The following is a 17782-nucleotide window of genomic DNA, read 5'->3' as shown; positions in this document are numbered from 1 at the left end:
GGTCCTTTGAACCCATGAACCAGATGAAGCAGACTTTTGAGAAAGTTTTATGTGGAGGCCTGAACCCCTGGTTAATCAATGCATCTTAATTCCTGAAATGACTCTGATTGTATAGTTTACTACACTCTAGTTTTGTTCTGTATCCCATGGGATCGCCTTCTTACAACGTATGTGTTAGAACGTGTACAGGATTTAAGCAAAAATATACAGCTAGTTGCACAAAACATTTATTTTTAGTTTAGAGAGTGAGTTAATGTTAATAAAAAAGCATTTGATCAGCCCAGTACAGTTAATCATTTTCTTTTTTTGGGAGTGAGAGGGGGTGGTACAGCAAACAAAAACTGAAGAGAAGCAAATATTGGTTTGGATGTGCTGATTCCATGAGTCAGAACTGCCTGAACGGAGCTCTTGCCATAGTGAAAGAAATGATTGCAGTAACACTTCTCTTGTTCCTACTGGGGCCTGTGACGCTTATTCAAGGTAGTATTATTATTTTTATTTTTAAATTTTTTTTCCACTTTGCTAAATATATGCAAGTTAGGGTCTTTGGTAACTTTAAATTGACTGGTAGGAGTGTGCTCTACAACGGCCTTGTGTTTCCTTGCTTGTCTGTTCCTGTGTGTCCTCCTGTCACACACCAATGGAACAGGCTGCATCAAGAAGTTGCTGGATTATTATTGTTGTTGATAATGACTTTCTTTTCAAACTTTAAGGTCTTACATTTTACCCTTTATGACTGCTTTCTGAATATACCTGTCATTCCATTTATCACTTACATCTATGCAAGTTGCAGATGCCCTTTCTTAATGACAGTATGGTCCAGGGTCCTTAAATCAATGTTGCACAGCCCTAGGAGAGAGAAACAAATCAGTTTCATTGTCTAAAAAGTAAGCTTTTTTTTTTTTTTGCTACTTTAATTTACTCAGTTTCTTCTAGTCACATTATGACACAACAGACAGAGGGAGCCCAGTTGAGTTTGCAGAGGAGCTGCCTTGTGTGTGGACTTTGAACATTGTCTTTGTGTTTACTTGGGTTTCCTCTCACAAAAACGTAGACTGCTTGCCTAATTCCAGCCTATCCTCCCCATTACTTGTGTGGTAGACTCTGGCTCTCTGACAAATTTTGAGAAATGTGAGAGATGATGGGATGTTTTTATCACGACGCACAGACATCTGATGGTAGGCAGAGGAGAAGGATCACTTTCATTTCTCAAATGTACCCTCATTCTCCCTCAGAAGCTCCAGTATGAAAAGGGTATGAAATAATTCACAACACAACAGACTATATGATTTCAATCCTATTGTTTCTTCCTTTCCTTCTTTAGGTAAACCATCACTAAGCATTGATGTGTTACAGGAAAATGACAAAAGTGGGGATGTGCCAAGCAGGGAGCGCAGAGATGTAGACATGTCCTGCAGCTCCGAGGAAACCATTGAGGGAGGGTCCATTGAGTGGCCAGAAGTGAGAAGCACAGGAAGTGTGATGAAGTATGAGTGTCCCGAAGGAACATATGCCTTTCCAGTTGGCTGGAGAGTCTGCATCCAAGGTCGATGGAGCTCCCTGACAGACAGTGGCCAAGATCCCATTTCGAAGGCTGTCTGCAAACGTAAGTATGATTCGCCATTTGTCCATCTTTCCTCTCATTGCCCCACCCTTCCCCATGCTGCATTACCAGAGACATTTTAAACGGTGCCCCTCTATAGCAAGATCTCATATACTGTTAAAAGAGCTATAATTGGTTACACATATACATATATATTTTTTACAATTGCAGCATGGACGGGTTAAATAACTTGCACTTGGTCACCTAGTGAGTTTGAAGTGGGTTTCAGTTTAATCAATAACCTTATGGATTCAAGTCTGAGACCTCTGCTATTAGGTATCACAGCCAGAAAGATCCCACAACGACATTACAGCAATTACATTCTGCCATATGCACAGATGAACCTTCCCAGTCTGCCTTGAGGCTCATTTCCCAGTTTCTAATAGGAGCTGTAATAATGAATATCCAAGTAAGCTTATAAAAAGTTGATTTTGCGTAAGTGTTACAAGTACTTATAGTATGTGGCTCGGCTGAAATGCTCATGTCCTTCATGTCTCAACCCTAGCCTGTGATCTCTGACAAAAGTTATTTTCTACATACACCTCTTCCTTTGGTCAATGTGTATTCCATAATATTCAATCAGATTCCTAAACTTGCCTTTGTCCTTCAGTGATTCATGTCCTTCTCCCATTTCCCTATTGGAACGCAGTTTCATTCCTTCGTGAAGGACTCCATCTCCGATGCCTTTGTCTTCTTATTAACCTCCTACTTCTCCACTTTACAGCCATGAAGTGCATCAGACCGGCTGCTCCTCAGTTTGGACAGATGAGTCCCAGTGACCGCGAGTACAACTCATTTAATGACACCGTGCACTTTTCCTGCTTACCCGGCTTTGAGCTTCTGGGGTCCTCTGAACGAACCTGTCAGTCCAATGGCCGCTGGAGCGGGAATCTGCCAGTGTGTGACAAACAAGGTAGGCTACCATGTCTTGATTGGAAAATGATGTCTAGAACTACCCAGGATGAAGGGTCAATCAAACTTTTATGACATGCCTCAATCTACTTGCATGGTAGTGGAGGTCAGCAGGTGCCAGTAAAGTACGTGTATCTAGAGACTGACTACCCACCTTTATCTGTATTTTTTTTCATTTTGCTCACTTTTTGTATCCTTTTACAGTTTTAATTGTTTATTACCTTGTTTAACTGTCTCCACCATCATTTGCTTTGGCAATGACGTGCTTTAACATTAGTGGCTGAAGTTAAGCACAATGTTCAAGTTTACTTTTTGGCCATGATGCCCTTCCAGTTATTATATGTTCTTCTCTGCTTTAGAGAACTTCTGTCCAAATCCTGGAGTCCCATTTGGCGGAGTGAGATCAGGAGACACTTTCACACTTGGTTCTGTTGTAACATTCACATGCGACAGTGGCCTATTGCTGCGGGGATCAGTGGAGAGAAAGTGCTTGAAGAACGGAGTGTGGTCAGGAGTGGAGACGACATGTGAAGGTAAGTGTGGTGATTTAAGATCTGAGTCTGGGATGACTGGCATCATTCCTCACTCTTTAGAGGTAGGAACAACAAGCGCTTTGCCGGTCAAATGAAGGGTATTTCACTTGTGTATGGTGACCATCATCAAAGCTTCTCTCAGTTCAGATGCTGTTGGAAAGCTTTTGAGTTTACAACCCGGCAACATGGCAGGCGCTCAAAAATACTCTTGGGGTTTGTTGCTGTTATAAATTAGCCTTAACTCAAAATTGGCAAGTCCCAAGGCTTTACATATCCAATTCCAGCACAACTGACTTGAATTTCTTGGGTGCTGCATTAAGAAGGATGTAGAAACAATAAGAATGGATATACAGTATTTGCTTTAAATACCAGCACTACTCATTGAAATATTTTCTAAGATATAGTGCCATCGCAGTGGGTAGCGCTGCTGCCTCGCAGTTGGGAGACCTGAGGACCTGGGTTCGCTTCCCGGGTCCTCCCTGCGTGGAGTTTGCATGTTCTCCCCGTGTCTGCATGGGTTTCCTCCAGGCGCTCCGGTTTCCTCCCACAGTCCAAAGACATGCTGGTTAGGTGGATTGGCGATTCTAAATTGGCCCTAGTGTGTGCTTGGTGTGTGGGTGTGTTTGTGTGCATCCTGTGGTGGGTTGGCACCCTGCCCAGGATTGGTTCCTGCCTTGTGCCCTGTGTTGGCTGGGATTGGCTCCAGCAGACCCCCGTGACCCTGTGTTCGGATTCAGCGGGTTGGAAAATGGATGGATGGATGGATATATTGCCATTACCTGCATATTTAGGTTGACTTTATTTAAAATTACCAAATTTTTTCAGTCTTAAAACTTATTTTTTTGAAATTGATTCAGCTAAAATGAGCATCTTTGTAGGCTTTATGTATCCGTAATAACATAACGGGCAACATTTTTTAATGTTGATTTATGTTTAAACAAAACAAAACAAAATCTCATTGGCATAAAAATACAATTCACATTGGAATGCCATTGTGCAATGTTGCCAAGTGAACAGGTTCCCCAAAATTAGCTAATTTTTGAAAACATTTTCCAGTGGGAGTAAAGAATATTGGGCAGAGTGTTGCTTTTAAAGCTTTTCACTTTATTTTCTTGTCAAAAATGCCTATTAGCATAACCCTTTATCTCAGAGAGTTTTAGCAATACCAGGTAAAGATAAAGACTATGCATAACAATATTTCCTTTAAGTGCTAAAAATGTATTGTTTACAAAAATGCTTTTAGATGGTTTATCTTGTATAATTTGTCTAAACCATTGCACACCGTACATCTCAATATGATGGTGGGTGAGTATGTAGTAGCAAGTCATTATTTGCTAGCTATGATGTGCTTGGGCCCTTAGTGAGCAAAGGATCAGATGATTTGCAAGCTTAACTAATATGTGAAAATAAAGTCTCTAAGACCAAAACTTTGTGTTTTGTATTTAGTTAACTGATATGAAACTATTTACATTTGCAACCAGGGTGGCGCAGTGGTAGCGCTGCTGCCTCGCAGTAAGGAGACCTGGGTTCGCTTCCCGGGTCCTCCCTACCGTGGAGTTTGCATGTTCTCCCTGTGTCTGCGTGGGTTTCCTCCCACAGTCCAAAGACATGCAGGTTAGGTGGATTGGTGATCCTAAATTGTCCCTAGTGTGTGCTTGGTGTGTGTGTACCCTGCGGTGGGCTGGCGCCCTGCCCGGAATTTGTTCCTGCCTTGCGCCCTGTGCTGGCTGAAATTGGCTCCAGCAGACCCCTGTGACCCTGTGTTAGGATATAGCGGGTGGGATAATGACTGACTGACTGATGACATTTGCAATCAACACATCTGAATTTTGCTCAGTTAACATTCCATTTTTTGGTTTAACAGAGCTGTCTGTTTAAAACATTATCAATTAAAATGATTCTTACTAACTCAGATAAGTTACATTAAAATAATGTTTTCCACTGTAGTTGGAGTAACTGATTTGGCCAGTAGCATATTAAACACATCTGAGTTTGATTTTCTTGATTCATTTATGTGGAATATTTACACAGAATTGAATTAGGTTTCTTTAATGAATCATTTTCCTAGTGATGCCAATGACAAAATAAGTCAAGTATGATCTTTTCACAAAGAAAAGGGCATTCATAAAACCTTGCTATTGCTCATTACTGTTTTATACAGCTAATCTGAAAAATAAAACATACTGATTTGAATTTTGGACATTGGTTCCATATTAATTTTATTTTACGTTCCAACACATAAATATTAAGTTAGTTCAGTATCATGAATTCAAGTAAATGATACATTTTGATAGAGTCACTACTATATGATGTTGGGGTTTTTTTTTTTGCATCTTTCATTTCATTTAGTTTCACAAAATGTAGGTTCAATGAAATATATTTGTTTTCATGCCTACTTTCAGTGCTGGTCTAAGCCCCTTTGACAATAGCCCCTTGTCAATAGCAAATAGTTGATATTTAGACTTCAACAACCTGGAGGGATCACCTTTGGTATCCAGAGCAAGCACCTCTTTTTGCAAATACCGCAAACTTTAACTGGAGCATATGCCCCTTGGTGTACAGAGCGTGCACACTTTTTCTTTCATAAACAGCGGCCAGCGGGTAATGCCACCCATTCAGTATCATCTGAATTTGACGACACTCTGCCCTCGGGTTTACTTTCATTAACATCAGCCTCTCATCATCATAGTTTGTCGATCTTGGTCCCATAGTTGTTTGGAGCGTGTGGTCTATACGTTTCATAAATGGCACCTCTAAGATGTCAGCGGCCTAGGCGGCCACCTATGTTACCTAATGGATTAACTAACTCTGTCTGTTTCACATTATTTTAAAAGTTATTTGCAGCTGCTTTAAAGCCACATCTGTGCTACACTATGATAGTAAGTGTCTGGCACATCACTAAAAGTTCCAGCTTTTAGTGATGATCTCAGGGCCAACTTACCAGCGTCATAGGCCCCCAAGCAAGTAGTGCACAGGGCCCCTGTTTTGATAGCAGAACAAAAATATACATAAGATCAGAAACGTCATAGGCCCCTATGGTCCTGAAGCCCCCAGCCAGTGCCCATTGTGCCCATATGTTAAGATGGCCTTGTAAATTATTCAAACAGATGATTTTTGTTTTGATCTGTACTTCACTAGTGAGAATTGGGCTGAGGATTGCAAAAACAAACAAGGGCATTAAAGAAAATATTGTTGTTTCATCGGTTTCACTCAGTTTAGTAGTACTAGGGTGTTGTACCATGTTAGCCATTATGAATGTAGAGAGAAGCCAAGCAAAATGACACCTTTTATTGGCTAACTAAAAAGATTACAATATACAAGCTTTCGAGGTAACTCAGGCCCCTTTTTCAGGCAAGATGTAATACAGAGACAGGAGTTCCCTATGTTTATATACACACTCTAGGACATGCAATCTTTTTAGTTAGCCAATAAAAGGTGTCATGTTGCTTGGCTTTTCTCTACACTCAGTTTAGTAAAAATGCAAGACGTTCCCCATCTAAAATGTGGAACAACAATACCAGCATTTTCCATTGACTTTATGCAGGAAATCAACCACTATTTCTTATTTTTTACAAAGGTTTTTGTTTATCCACAGGACACTATGAGTTTGACAGTGCACAGGACCTGGCCAGAGAAATGCAAAACATAAAGTCACAGATTTTCACCTCAGGTCAGTCAGCGTGCATTTTATTATCTGTCTTCTTTTTCTCTGTCCTTTGGTTACATCTAATGTAGTTTCTCATGAGTGTATCTCTTTTTCCTGACCATCATTGTTTGGTGTTAACAGCATTTTTGTGCAACTCTCCTTAGGTGAGAAGACCTCTGAGTCAGCTCTTAACCCCTTCAGTGACCGAACTAATAAACTCTATTTTTTGGTGGATGCCTCTGGTACTGTGGGCACCTACAACTTTGATAAAACCTTGAAATTTCTGGATAATTACATCAGAAGGGTAGGTAGCCAAAATAAATGGTACATAGACAGCCATAAGGCTGGGAATAGAAATGAATCGTAGTCTCCTGGAAGGTAAAATGGGGAGAAATAAAGACAGGAATACAAGAATGTGCATTGCAGGCCCCAAAACATTCGTCGAAAAAAAAATTAGGAAGATGTTTCTATTACAGTATGTTGTTCCAATCTTGGAGATCATTACCTGCTCATCTCAGACCAGCAAGAAGATTGTGAAGAACATTTATTCATGTAGCAGATGCTTTTATCTAAAGAGACTTACAAATGAGGTTAACATAAAAGAAGATGTAAGCACTGGGTATATTGGAAGGTTGCAAGTCGATGGAATTCAAATTTTAAGATGAGCATGCTGCCCTGTGGAAGGAATCTTCCTGTATATCAATTAAAATGAGCTCTTTTATAGCGTTATCAAGTATCACCCACTTTTTTCTTATCATATAATATGGTTTGAGCACCACCTGTTTTGTTTAATCTACAGACATACAGCATATACCACACACATGAACTTTAATGACATCCCATTCTTAATACATAGGCTTTAATATGGAGTTGGCCCACCCTTTGCAGCTATAACAGCTTCAACTCTTCAGGGAAGGCTTTCCACAAGGTTTAGGAGTGTGTTTATGGGAATTTTTGACCATTCTTCCAAGAGAGCATTTGTAGGGTCAGAGACTGATGTTGGATGAGAGGGTATGGCTCACAGTCTCTGCTCTAATTCATCCCAAAGGTGTTCTGTTGGGTTGAGGTCAGGGCTCTGTGCAGGCCAGTCAAGTTCCTCCACACCAAACTCACTCATTCATTTCTTTATAGACCTTGTTTTGTGCACTGGTGCACAGTCGTGTTAGAACAAGAAGGGGCCGTCACTAAACTGTTCCCACAAAGTTGGGAGCATGAAATTGCCCAAAATGGCTTCGTAAGCTGAAGCATTAAGAGTTCCTTTCACTAGAACTAAGGGGCCAAGCCCAACCCCTGCCAAACCCCTAAACTTTACACTGGGCACAATGCAATCAGGAAAGTACCATTTTCCACCCAGACTCGTCCATCAGATTGCCAGACAGAGAAGTGTGATTTTATGTGGCCTACCACTTCATGCCTGAGTTGCTGTTGTTCCCAGTTGCTTCTACTTAGTTATAATACCACTAACAGTTGACCATGTAATATTTATTAGGGAGGAATTTTCACGAATGGACTTATTGTACAGGTGGCATTCTATCATGGTACCATGCCTGAATTCACTGAGCTCCTAAGAGCGATCAGTTCTTTCAAAAATGTTTGTTGAAGCACTCTACATGCCTAGATGCTTGATTTTATACACCTGTGGCCATGGAAGTGACTGGAACACCTGAATTCAATGATTTGGAGGGGTGTCCCAATACTTTTGGCAATATAGTGTATTTAGACTGCGTATAAGGCTTAAACATAATTCATCCATTCCCTGTTTACTGCAACCACATACTCTAGGCTCAGTTCAATGTACCTTCTTATATAATACACTACTGTGGCTGTCCATTTGTCTGTCTAGGATTTTAACTCATCTGTAGCTTGCAAACCGTTTGAACTATTGACCTGAAAATTGGTGCACATATACTATGTGATGTCTACTATCCACTTTCAGGGTGATGATTGACCTGCAAAGTTATTCCTCTTTTTATTTTTATTTTATTTTATTGTAGAATCAAATCTCGGCAGCGGCCAGCAGAGTGGCGGTGTGGCGCATGTGTACAGGCTCCGTTCTCATCCCTACCACCTTCGCTGTCACTTCCCATACCTCTTCATATCTTAAATCATTCTTGAGGCAGATTGAAGACTTAAGTGAAAAATTAAGGAAAACATACTAAGTAATTGCACCACAAACACTGACTTAATCAGTTTTAATGTGAAAAGATGCTGACAAAAGAAGAGAAGAAGTGGGCCACTAGGGTGGAGAAAAGAAAAGCTGCTCAGGAAGTAGCAAGCGCATCAACCTCTGAGTAAACGAATGCTAAACATGCAGAGAAAGAGGATGAAAACTATGACTGTTCAAGTCAAGTGTATTCACTCCACTTTATCGTGCAGTGTGCAATTACTGGTTTTTAAATAAATCCCCTTACTGAAGGCAGGTTCTCACTACTTACATAGATTTACATTTACTAAACAGTAACATTTTCTCAAAATAAATAATTTGCTACTGCATCGGGACCTCCAATGATGGCACAGAAAAACAATAGTAACATAACACTCTCAAAACTGCTTAATCCGAATCAGGGTTACCGGTGACTGAAGCCTTTCTTAACTGCACTGGGCCTTATTCACAAATAAACTAGAAAGCTCCTGATTGAAGTTGAGTTTTGCTAAATACATGGGAAGAGACCTAATTTGCTTTGTGAGTGGTTAGTGGTTAGTACTACAGCCACAATGCTGCAGAGTCCTTTGTTCAAATCCTGGCTGATTTACTGTATAAAACATGCCAGTTCTTTAAGAGTCTGCATGAGTTTTACTTTCACAAGATTAAAATGCTAGGTTAAATTAATAGGAGATCTTAAATTAGTCGGAGTGTGAGTGTATCTCGTCGGGTGTTCATTGTTGTTTTGTAGCCACACGCTGGCCCCAGTGACCTTAAATTGGAATAGGCGAATTTGGGAAAATAAATCAGTGAGCGGATCTCAAAGAAACTTTGTGTTAGAAACAAAAAACGACACTGATTAACATATGCCTTGTTCATGTACCTGTCTTCAAGATTTGGAAAAGTGGGATCTCAGTGAAAGTGATTTTCTATGACAAGATCAGCACCAGGACCATTGAGGTGTCTCGAGATCCAAACCTCTTCAACACAGAGAGCCTCGTCAACAGGGTTCAATATAATGGTGAGTAAAATTACAAGACTCCTCTTACCATTAATTGTATCGCCTTATGCAGAGACTTATTATTATATGGATTTTTTTTAATGACAACTTAAAAATGCTGATTGTTCAAAATCTTTTTATTATTGCAGTACCAATGTGATATAGTGTTCTGGGTGAACTGATTCAGAAATACTCATTGGAGAGCTGATTGCGTGGATTTGATTTTGAAAATATGCGCACCCCAAAAAACAGGAAAATGCGTATGATAAAAAAATCTCATTTAGAAAACCTGGTGTATGTATATTTATGCACAGTTTACTATTATAAAACACAATCATCTTGTAAACGTGCATTCATGAATACACCTCAATGCTAATTAACCCTTAATACATATGCAGTAACAATGTTGCAGATGTTCAATGTTTAGTAGAGAAACCTTCTTCCTGACACGTCAAGACCACACTATCTGCATTCAAGAGCATCTGCCTGTGCTTTGCAGCCGAGTGTGCAAGATCATACGCATGTTGTAGTGCCTCCCCTCTGTGTTTTGTGAGTCAGGGAAATGCGTAAGGTGCCAGCGTCTGAGCGAGTAGCCACTATCACCTGGCACATGTAATGACATGATAGCTGATACAATGAATAGTACAGGCCAAATGACAAACCGAGGGTTCAGCCAATTATCTTACCAACAAGCCAGCCAACATGTACTTCATCATCAGCAAGTTGTCTGCCAAAGTTAGTTTGCCTCAAAATAAAAGAATCGCACATTAACCCAGGCCACTGAGACATGATGTTTGTCAGTCTCATCTTAGAATTACATATGACTTGTGCATTAATGGACTGTAGTTGCTTAGGGTTAACAAACTCACCCTAGTTCTTACTAGGAGCCCTTACTGCAACATGAGTGCACTAAAGTGCTCCATTTACATTAAGAGAACCAGACACTGCTACAAATTACCTCTTTTATGTTGGCAAAAACATGTTATGTTTTATACTGTTTATGTGCATCCACACCATATGAAAAATGGATGTAGCATCTCCTCAGTCAGCTAATGGCTTCCAGCACAGCAGGCATAATGCAGTGAAGCTTGGCTAAGATATCCCTGACCTGTTAGCCAGTTCCCTGAGAAGAGAACTGACAACAGGTAGACAATATAAACTGACATAAAACAAAAAATGTTTTTCAGTGCAAATACACTGCATTGGTCCTCTTAAAAAAAAAACAAAAAAACTAATATATAGTTTGTTCATTGTGATAAAAAATCCACTTCAGACATTATAAAGGTTTGGGGCAGCCACCCATTTATTGTAACCTGGCTGCAAAAGTTTTAAATAATTGAACAGAGATTTTCACAAGACTGAGCCCAAAACAGAACTGTCTAACTGGAAGCAAGATGGCGGCTTTAAAGGCCTGTAGAGCAAGTGATGTCATCGGGGCTGGAACCGGATGTGACGTCATCAGGGACTGGAAGTGACATTGTCTAAGCCGGCGGGGCCGGAAGTGACGTCATCAAGGGAGCCCCAAAAAAACAGAAGTGGCGTCATCAAAGACACCAGAACCTGGAGGGATTTCCCAGGAATGGTCTGCAAGGAACTGAGAAAGACAGTCAGCGCACTCTGCCACCCCCCTGGTCTGATGTGGTATTACCATTACTCAAGCCCTTTAGCTGACTCCTACTTGCATGTGTGTGACAGAATCATATGCAACACGTTTGAGGTTTAACATGTTTGTCATGTCAACATGCATTATAATGAAGGCTCAGTGATATGGATTACTATGCGTGTGAGTCATCGTTTAGCTGGTTTGACTGCATGTCTCTGCTTGATCAAGGGTGTTGTCATTTCCCAGTTTCTCCGAAGTTTTGCATATGCGTGGGTCAGAGTTGCCACAGAAATACATAACCTTTTGCTTCAAGTTATATTTTATAAATCCCAAAGAACTTGGGAAGTTCCATACACACATTTCAAGGCTCTTTTTGTGGTTATTCAGGCTTTATAAATGAGGCCACTGGTGAGCCCATAGTGACTCCAAATGTGTAGTCTTGGGCCTTAATGATCCAAAATGTTCAGTGACTAATAATTTGATAGTGTAAACTTAATTTTTTTGCTCCTAAATTATTTTGTGTTTTTTAAACTTTTAAAAGTACCAGAGTGTCTTTACACTAAAAATTCACAATTTTTGACATATGTGTTAATTTCAGATGCTACTAGGGCCTCTGTGAATACTTAACTCCATCTGTTTGTCATTTTTCTTGGAGTTTTAACAGTTTATTTTTTTCTCAAATTAATCACAAAGGGTCAATCTGTTCTTTAAAGCTGGTTGTTTAAGGGGTGAGTGTAGCTAGGCAAAACTAAGGTTATTGGTTAGTTTAAGATGTCCTCAGAAACTAATAATTTTAGTTGATTTTTAGGCAGCACTATCTGTGATAAGACCAAATACTTTTAGGGGATTTTAAAAGTTGGCAAAGATCAGAACTGCATTTTCAACTGTATTGACATCCAATGGTTAAAAAGAACTCTTTTCAAAGCAAATATAAAATCTTATTTTCTTATACTTAAAGAGATTGCAGCCTAAACAGTCCAGGTGAGGCTAGCCACTCTGTATATTGTAGTGTCAAAAATGGACATATTTTCTATGATCTGTTACTTAAATGATCCTATTTAAGAGGTTTCCCTTGCTCAATATTTTCTGTCATAAAAATGTGTGAGGTCTTCAAACAGTTACTTCTTTCATTCCGTTTGATGAATTCATATAAGTTTTTGTCATTCATTCTTGATCATTATCTTCCTGTTTAACTTTTTACAACCAATATAATGTGGAATGAGTTAATTTCATACCTTCTTGTACCAAATCAGATAAGAGAACAGCACAGAGAGAATATTCCCTAATAGCAAAGTAAATTGGGTTGAACTTGCAGAATCTTGTCCAAAGCTCACTGTACATTGGAATGAGTGGCTTTACTTTCCTAGATATTTAATTATTAGTGCTGTCCCTCTCACTCACTAAAATGTATTCTGTTTAGAGTAAGTGTTGCACGTTGGTTTTGTGTGATATTTTTATTGCACCTAAGCTTGTCATCTTTTGATGCAGAGTTCTCGCCTGATGCTGGGACAAATGCTGGCAAAGCTTTGGAAGCTTTATTGGAGAATGTCAGAAGTGCTGGGTCGAGGCCAATTAAATGGACAGTGTTCCTTATCTGTGAGTATTTCACTGATATCTGATATATTTCAAAACTTTTACAGACGGATCTCATAGTTTAAGTTCTTAATTATGAAGTTGGGATATGCGTTTTAATAAAGTAAGTGAGATAAGAGAGTCTAGTTACATAACAAAGCCCACAATGGGACACAGAGGGATTAGATTTTAATTGTCACTGTCTTCTTAATCTGAGGTTTACTTGGGTGTCTTATTGAAATCATCACTTGATCAAACATTTGTTATCCACTTCTCAAGTGTGACGGAAAATTCTGAATAAGCTCAGGTTTAGTACGTTTGGACCATTTAAAAATGTTACCATATAGAAGTGCATTCTGACCTTTTGATGTACCTGTTATGTTATTTGTCTAAGCAACTTTAACATAGTGAATTAAATTACAATACACCCATTTAGGAGCATGAATGAGCTCTGGTTATTCACAGTTTCTTGTAGTTAAGCCTGTTTCATGCAAATTCCCAGTAATTTACAAATACGATGATAGGAAAATTACAAAGAATGTGCTAGAAAGTAAATATAACCATATGGACCAGGTTATTGCAACTTTAGTACACCACTTAATTGTTTCAATTCTAACTATCAATTTTTAGATGACTACAGAAGGACAACAAGAAATTCAAATAACTATGGATTTATTTTACAAAAGGGCATCATCCTGTAATTATGAGAGTAGTTATGGCAAAGACTCATAGCCTTCATGAACTAAGATGAGTAGCCCTGGTCTAGAAGATCAGTACTTTATAAAAATAGTCAAGCCACAACAATATGTAGCTCAAGTGGCACAATATTCTACATTTGGTAATTTTAAATTATGCCTGGTCATGTCCAGTGGGAGTAATCTGTTTTACTTAAAAAAAGAATGAGAAATGAGAGTGAAATTGCATGAGCTAGTGCAATCTGATGTTTAGACAATGCTAAGGCTTCTTGCCAAGATGCTAATTTTCTTTTTTGTGCATGTTCATAGCAAAGCAATACAACAGTGGGCCAGTTCCCTCCAGTCTGGTGCAGGATATCCTGAAACATGTAAAAGAACCTGATGTCTATTTCGGTGAGCTCAATTCTATGTTTTTCAAGAATGTGGCTACAATATAGTCTGCAAAGAGCAGGTAGACTTTTCTTAGGAAAATGCAAGCGTACAGACCTGTATGACTGGATGGGATTTTTAGATAGTCACATCATGACTTGTAAATAAATGCAAGTCAGTCTATCTTGGGTCATTCAAACAGCTTCTCACAGTCACAGCCATGCTGATTTACTTGTTAAATCACTCATAAGGACACTGCTGTACTCACGCGTGCACAAAACCTCTGCATGCTCCTTCACTCGCCTTCATGGCCATGTTCACTTCCTCCTGCTTCACTTATACACTCATTTAGAACAGGCCACTTTGGTGCTGCCAGTCAGCCTAGTATATCTTTAGTCTATGAGAGAATATCAAATATCAGAGATATATATCAATAGCATAATGTCAGGTGAATTTTAAAAAGACTAAGTTAATAGAGTTTGAAACGTTTTTGACATATCTGAGGTGGCACTGTAACACTCTGTCTAATGACTTACTGTCCATAGGATTTGTTTTTGTGTAGTGCTACTTTCCTCTTTGGTTACCTGGATTTTATCTGTGTGCTCTGGCCTCCTCTCACAACCCAAATATTGTTCTTTTAGTTGAAAAGTGTAAATTACTCTGTATGACTGTGAATGTGTCCTGAGATTGACTAGAATCTGAGAGCTTTGTGAGAATGCATATAGGTCAGGTCGGTTCGGGGAGCATGCACTGGTACAGCACATTGCTGTACCCACCACATGATGAAACAGCTCGGGATCCTGGTTGGCAACCCCCCAGGCAGACATGTCGTGTGGTCCACTTTCAACTCCCAGAAATGACCCTCTGGGGAACTGCACCACATGGCCATATTTCTATAACTGATGCATACAATGCAGGTAATGTGTCTCATTTGAGATTCCATGAGCAACTGCTTATTCGACACAAAGTCAAACCAGCAGTATCCAAGGATTCTGTGAAGAGACACAGTACCGACGGTGTCCAGTCTTTGTCTCAGGTCACTGGATAGCATCCATGTCTCACAACCATATAGCAAAACATGAAGCACCAGGACTCTAAAGACTCTGACCTTTGTCCTTTTGCAAAGATAGCAGGAATGCCACACACCCTTTTCCAGTGACCTCATGACCCCCCATGTTCTTCCAATCTGCCTACTGACTTCATAGGAAGAGTCACCAGAGACATGAATGTCACTGCCAAGGTAAGTAAACCTCTCGACAAGGCTGACACTCTCTCTACAAACAGACACCCTGATGATGGCTGTGCAATACCATACTGGCCTTACAATAGCAGCAATAATTAACCTGGCATTGAATGGATTGTTGTGCTTGTGTGGTAACTAGCATTAAACATGTTACTATACTCACTATAACAGTATCAATAATAATAAATTACACTTATATAGCGCTTTTCTAACCTACTCAAAGCACTTTACATAGACAGTGGGGAACCACTTTACTACCAATATGTAGCATCCACCTGGATGTTGCAACAGCAGGCCTTTTTGCACTATTACACTCACCACACATTAGCTGTCAAGGGGTGAAAGAGATAGCCATTAAGAGGCAGAGGATGATTAAGAGGCCGGAGTGGCCAGGCTATTTAGTGAATTTATCCAGGACATCTGGAAACACTATACACTTTTCGAAAGATCCATGGGATCTTTTATGACCACAGAGATTCAGGACTTCAGTTTTACATCTCCTCTGTAGGATGGCACCAATTTTTACAGCACTGTGTCCCCGTCACTACACTGGGGTATTGGGATCTACACAAGACCACAGGGCCCGGCAGCACGGTGGTGCAGTGGTAGCATTGCTGCCTCGCAGTTCGCTTCCCGGGTCCTCCCTGCGTGGAGTTTGCATGTTCTCCCCGTGTCTGCGTGGGTTTCCTGCAGGTGCTCTGGTTTCCTCCCACAGTCCAAAGACATGCAGGTTAGGTGTATTGGTGATCCTCAATTGTTCCTAGTGTTCTTGGTGTGTGTGTGTGTGTGTGTGTGTGTGTGTGTGTGTGTGTGTGTGTGTGTGTGTGTGTGCGCGCGTGCGTGCCCTGTGGTGGGCTGGGATTTGTTCCTGTCTAACGCCCTGTGTTGGCTGGTATTGGCTCCAGCAGACCCCAGTGACCATGTGTTAGGATATAGCGGATTGGAAAATGACTGTCTGACTGACAAGACCACAGGATAAGTGCCTCCTGCTGGCCTCATCAACACCTCTTCCAGCACCAACCCAAGCTTTTCTTACATGGTCTCCCATCCAAGTATTGGCCAAGACCAAATATGCTTAGCTTCATGTGGATTACCTGTTCTAAAGTGCAGGTGGTGTGGCTACTGGCCACATGAATACCACATGTTTCAAAAGAATACAACTTTCAAAAGTGCATAACCCAGGGTGTTTGCGCAGAACTCTACTAGTATGGTCATTCATACTTACCATACAGCTTATGTAGTGCGCTTGTATTTGCTGGAACACAACTTTGCCTTGGGCGGCATGGTGGCGCAGTGGGTAGAGCTGCTGCCTCGCAGTTAGGAGACCTGGGTTTGCTTCCTGGGTCCTCCCTGCATGGAGTTGGCATGTTCTCCCCGTGTCTGCGTGGGTTTCCTCCGGGTACTCCGGTTTCCTCCCACAGTCCAAAGACATGCAGGTTAGGTGCATTGGTGATTCTAAATTGTCCCTAGTGCGTGGCGTGTGTGTTCCCTGCTCGGGGTTTGTTTCCTGCCTTGCGCCCTGTGTTGGCTGGGATTGGCTCCAGCAGACCCCCCGTGACCCTATAGTTAGGATATAGTGGGTCGGATAATGAATGGCTGTGTTGGGTTGGCACCCTGCCTGGGATTGGTTCCTGCCTTGTGCCCTGTGTTGGCTGGGATTGGCTCCCTGTGTTCAGATTCAGCGGGTTGGAAAATGGATGGATAATGAATGGATGGATGGACAACTTTGCCGTTTTCACGATACCAAATTTACTCAGAGCCTGCTAAAGACTTACCTTTTAATTCTAAATCAGTATCACATCACCCAGTTGTTCTGGATGTCACTGTAATCCTGTGCAGGTTGTTAACTTATTAGGTTGTATCCATAATCTCAGTGTTACGTTCCAGCTGTTTCTTCTCTGAGGGCCACTTGATGAAAACATATTAGTGGACCAACCTACATATGTAATGATAATGTGTCACATGAAATTGAACCTCTGATTTTTTCCCAAAGCTCACCTACCTTCATAATTTAATTTACAGATATTTTTGTCATCGGCCTGGGAAACGCACCAAGAGATCAGCTGGAAGGTGTAGTGCCCCCTAAAGCAACAGAGGAAACTGGACGCCAGTATAGCTTCTTTTTACCTAGTTATGACTCTTTGGAAGAGGTTTTTAATGATCCCAAATGGGAAGGTAAGTGAGGGAGATTAATCTAAAAATATATAACAGTCAAGACAGATGCTACTTCTGCCATAGAAGATAACCTCTTCTGCCTCGCCCATCACATCCACTGTGCCAGGTGCAGGTCTCTTATATTAACACACTTGCCTCATCAACCTAACCTCATTCTTTAAACATCACCACTATCTTGTAGAAGACTTCATCCTGCATTTAGTTGTACACCCCCCACCTATTCTTATTTCGTCTTACTCCAAAATAAATACTTAACTCTATAATGCATTACTATTCACACCAATTCTC

The 17782-nt window shown here is 40.6% G+C and overlaps 1 protein-coding gene across 1 annotated transcript in view; it reads left to right on the top strand.

The window, feature by feature from the left end:
• The first annotated feature begins 326 nt into the window (after positions 1–326).
• Positions 327–17782, top strand: part of LOC114655845 (complement factor B-like) — a 32227-nt gene continuing 14771 nt past the window's right edge. The window contains exons 1-10 of the mRNA XM_028807117.2: positions 327–480; positions 1325–1606; positions 2328–2516; positions 2875–3048; positions 6644–6718; positions 6859–6998; positions 9732–9858; positions 12929–13036; positions 14017–14100; positions 17342–17494. Coding sequence (XP_028662950.1) covers positions 381–480; positions 1325–1606; positions 2328–2516; positions 2875–3048; positions 6644–6718; positions 6859–6998; positions 9732–9858; positions 12929–13036; positions 14017–14100; positions 17342–17494 — 1432 coding nt within the window. The 5' untranslated portion in view covers positions 327–380. The remainder of the gene's footprint in view (positions 481–1324; positions 1607–2327; positions 2517–2874; positions 3049–6643; positions 6719–6858; positions 6999–9731; positions 9859–12928; positions 13037–14016; positions 14101–17341; positions 17495–17782) is intronic.

This window comes from Erpetoichthys calabaricus, chromosome 8 (assembly GCF_900747795.2).
Source record: "Erpetoichthys calabaricus chromosome 8, fErpCal1.3, whole genome shotgun sequence".
Classification (NCBI taxonomy): Eukaryota; Metazoa; Chordata; class Cladistia; order Polypteriformes; family Polypteridae; genus Erpetoichthys; species Erpetoichthys calabaricus.
This window is presented reverse-complemented; position numbering and strand designations above follow the sequence as displayed.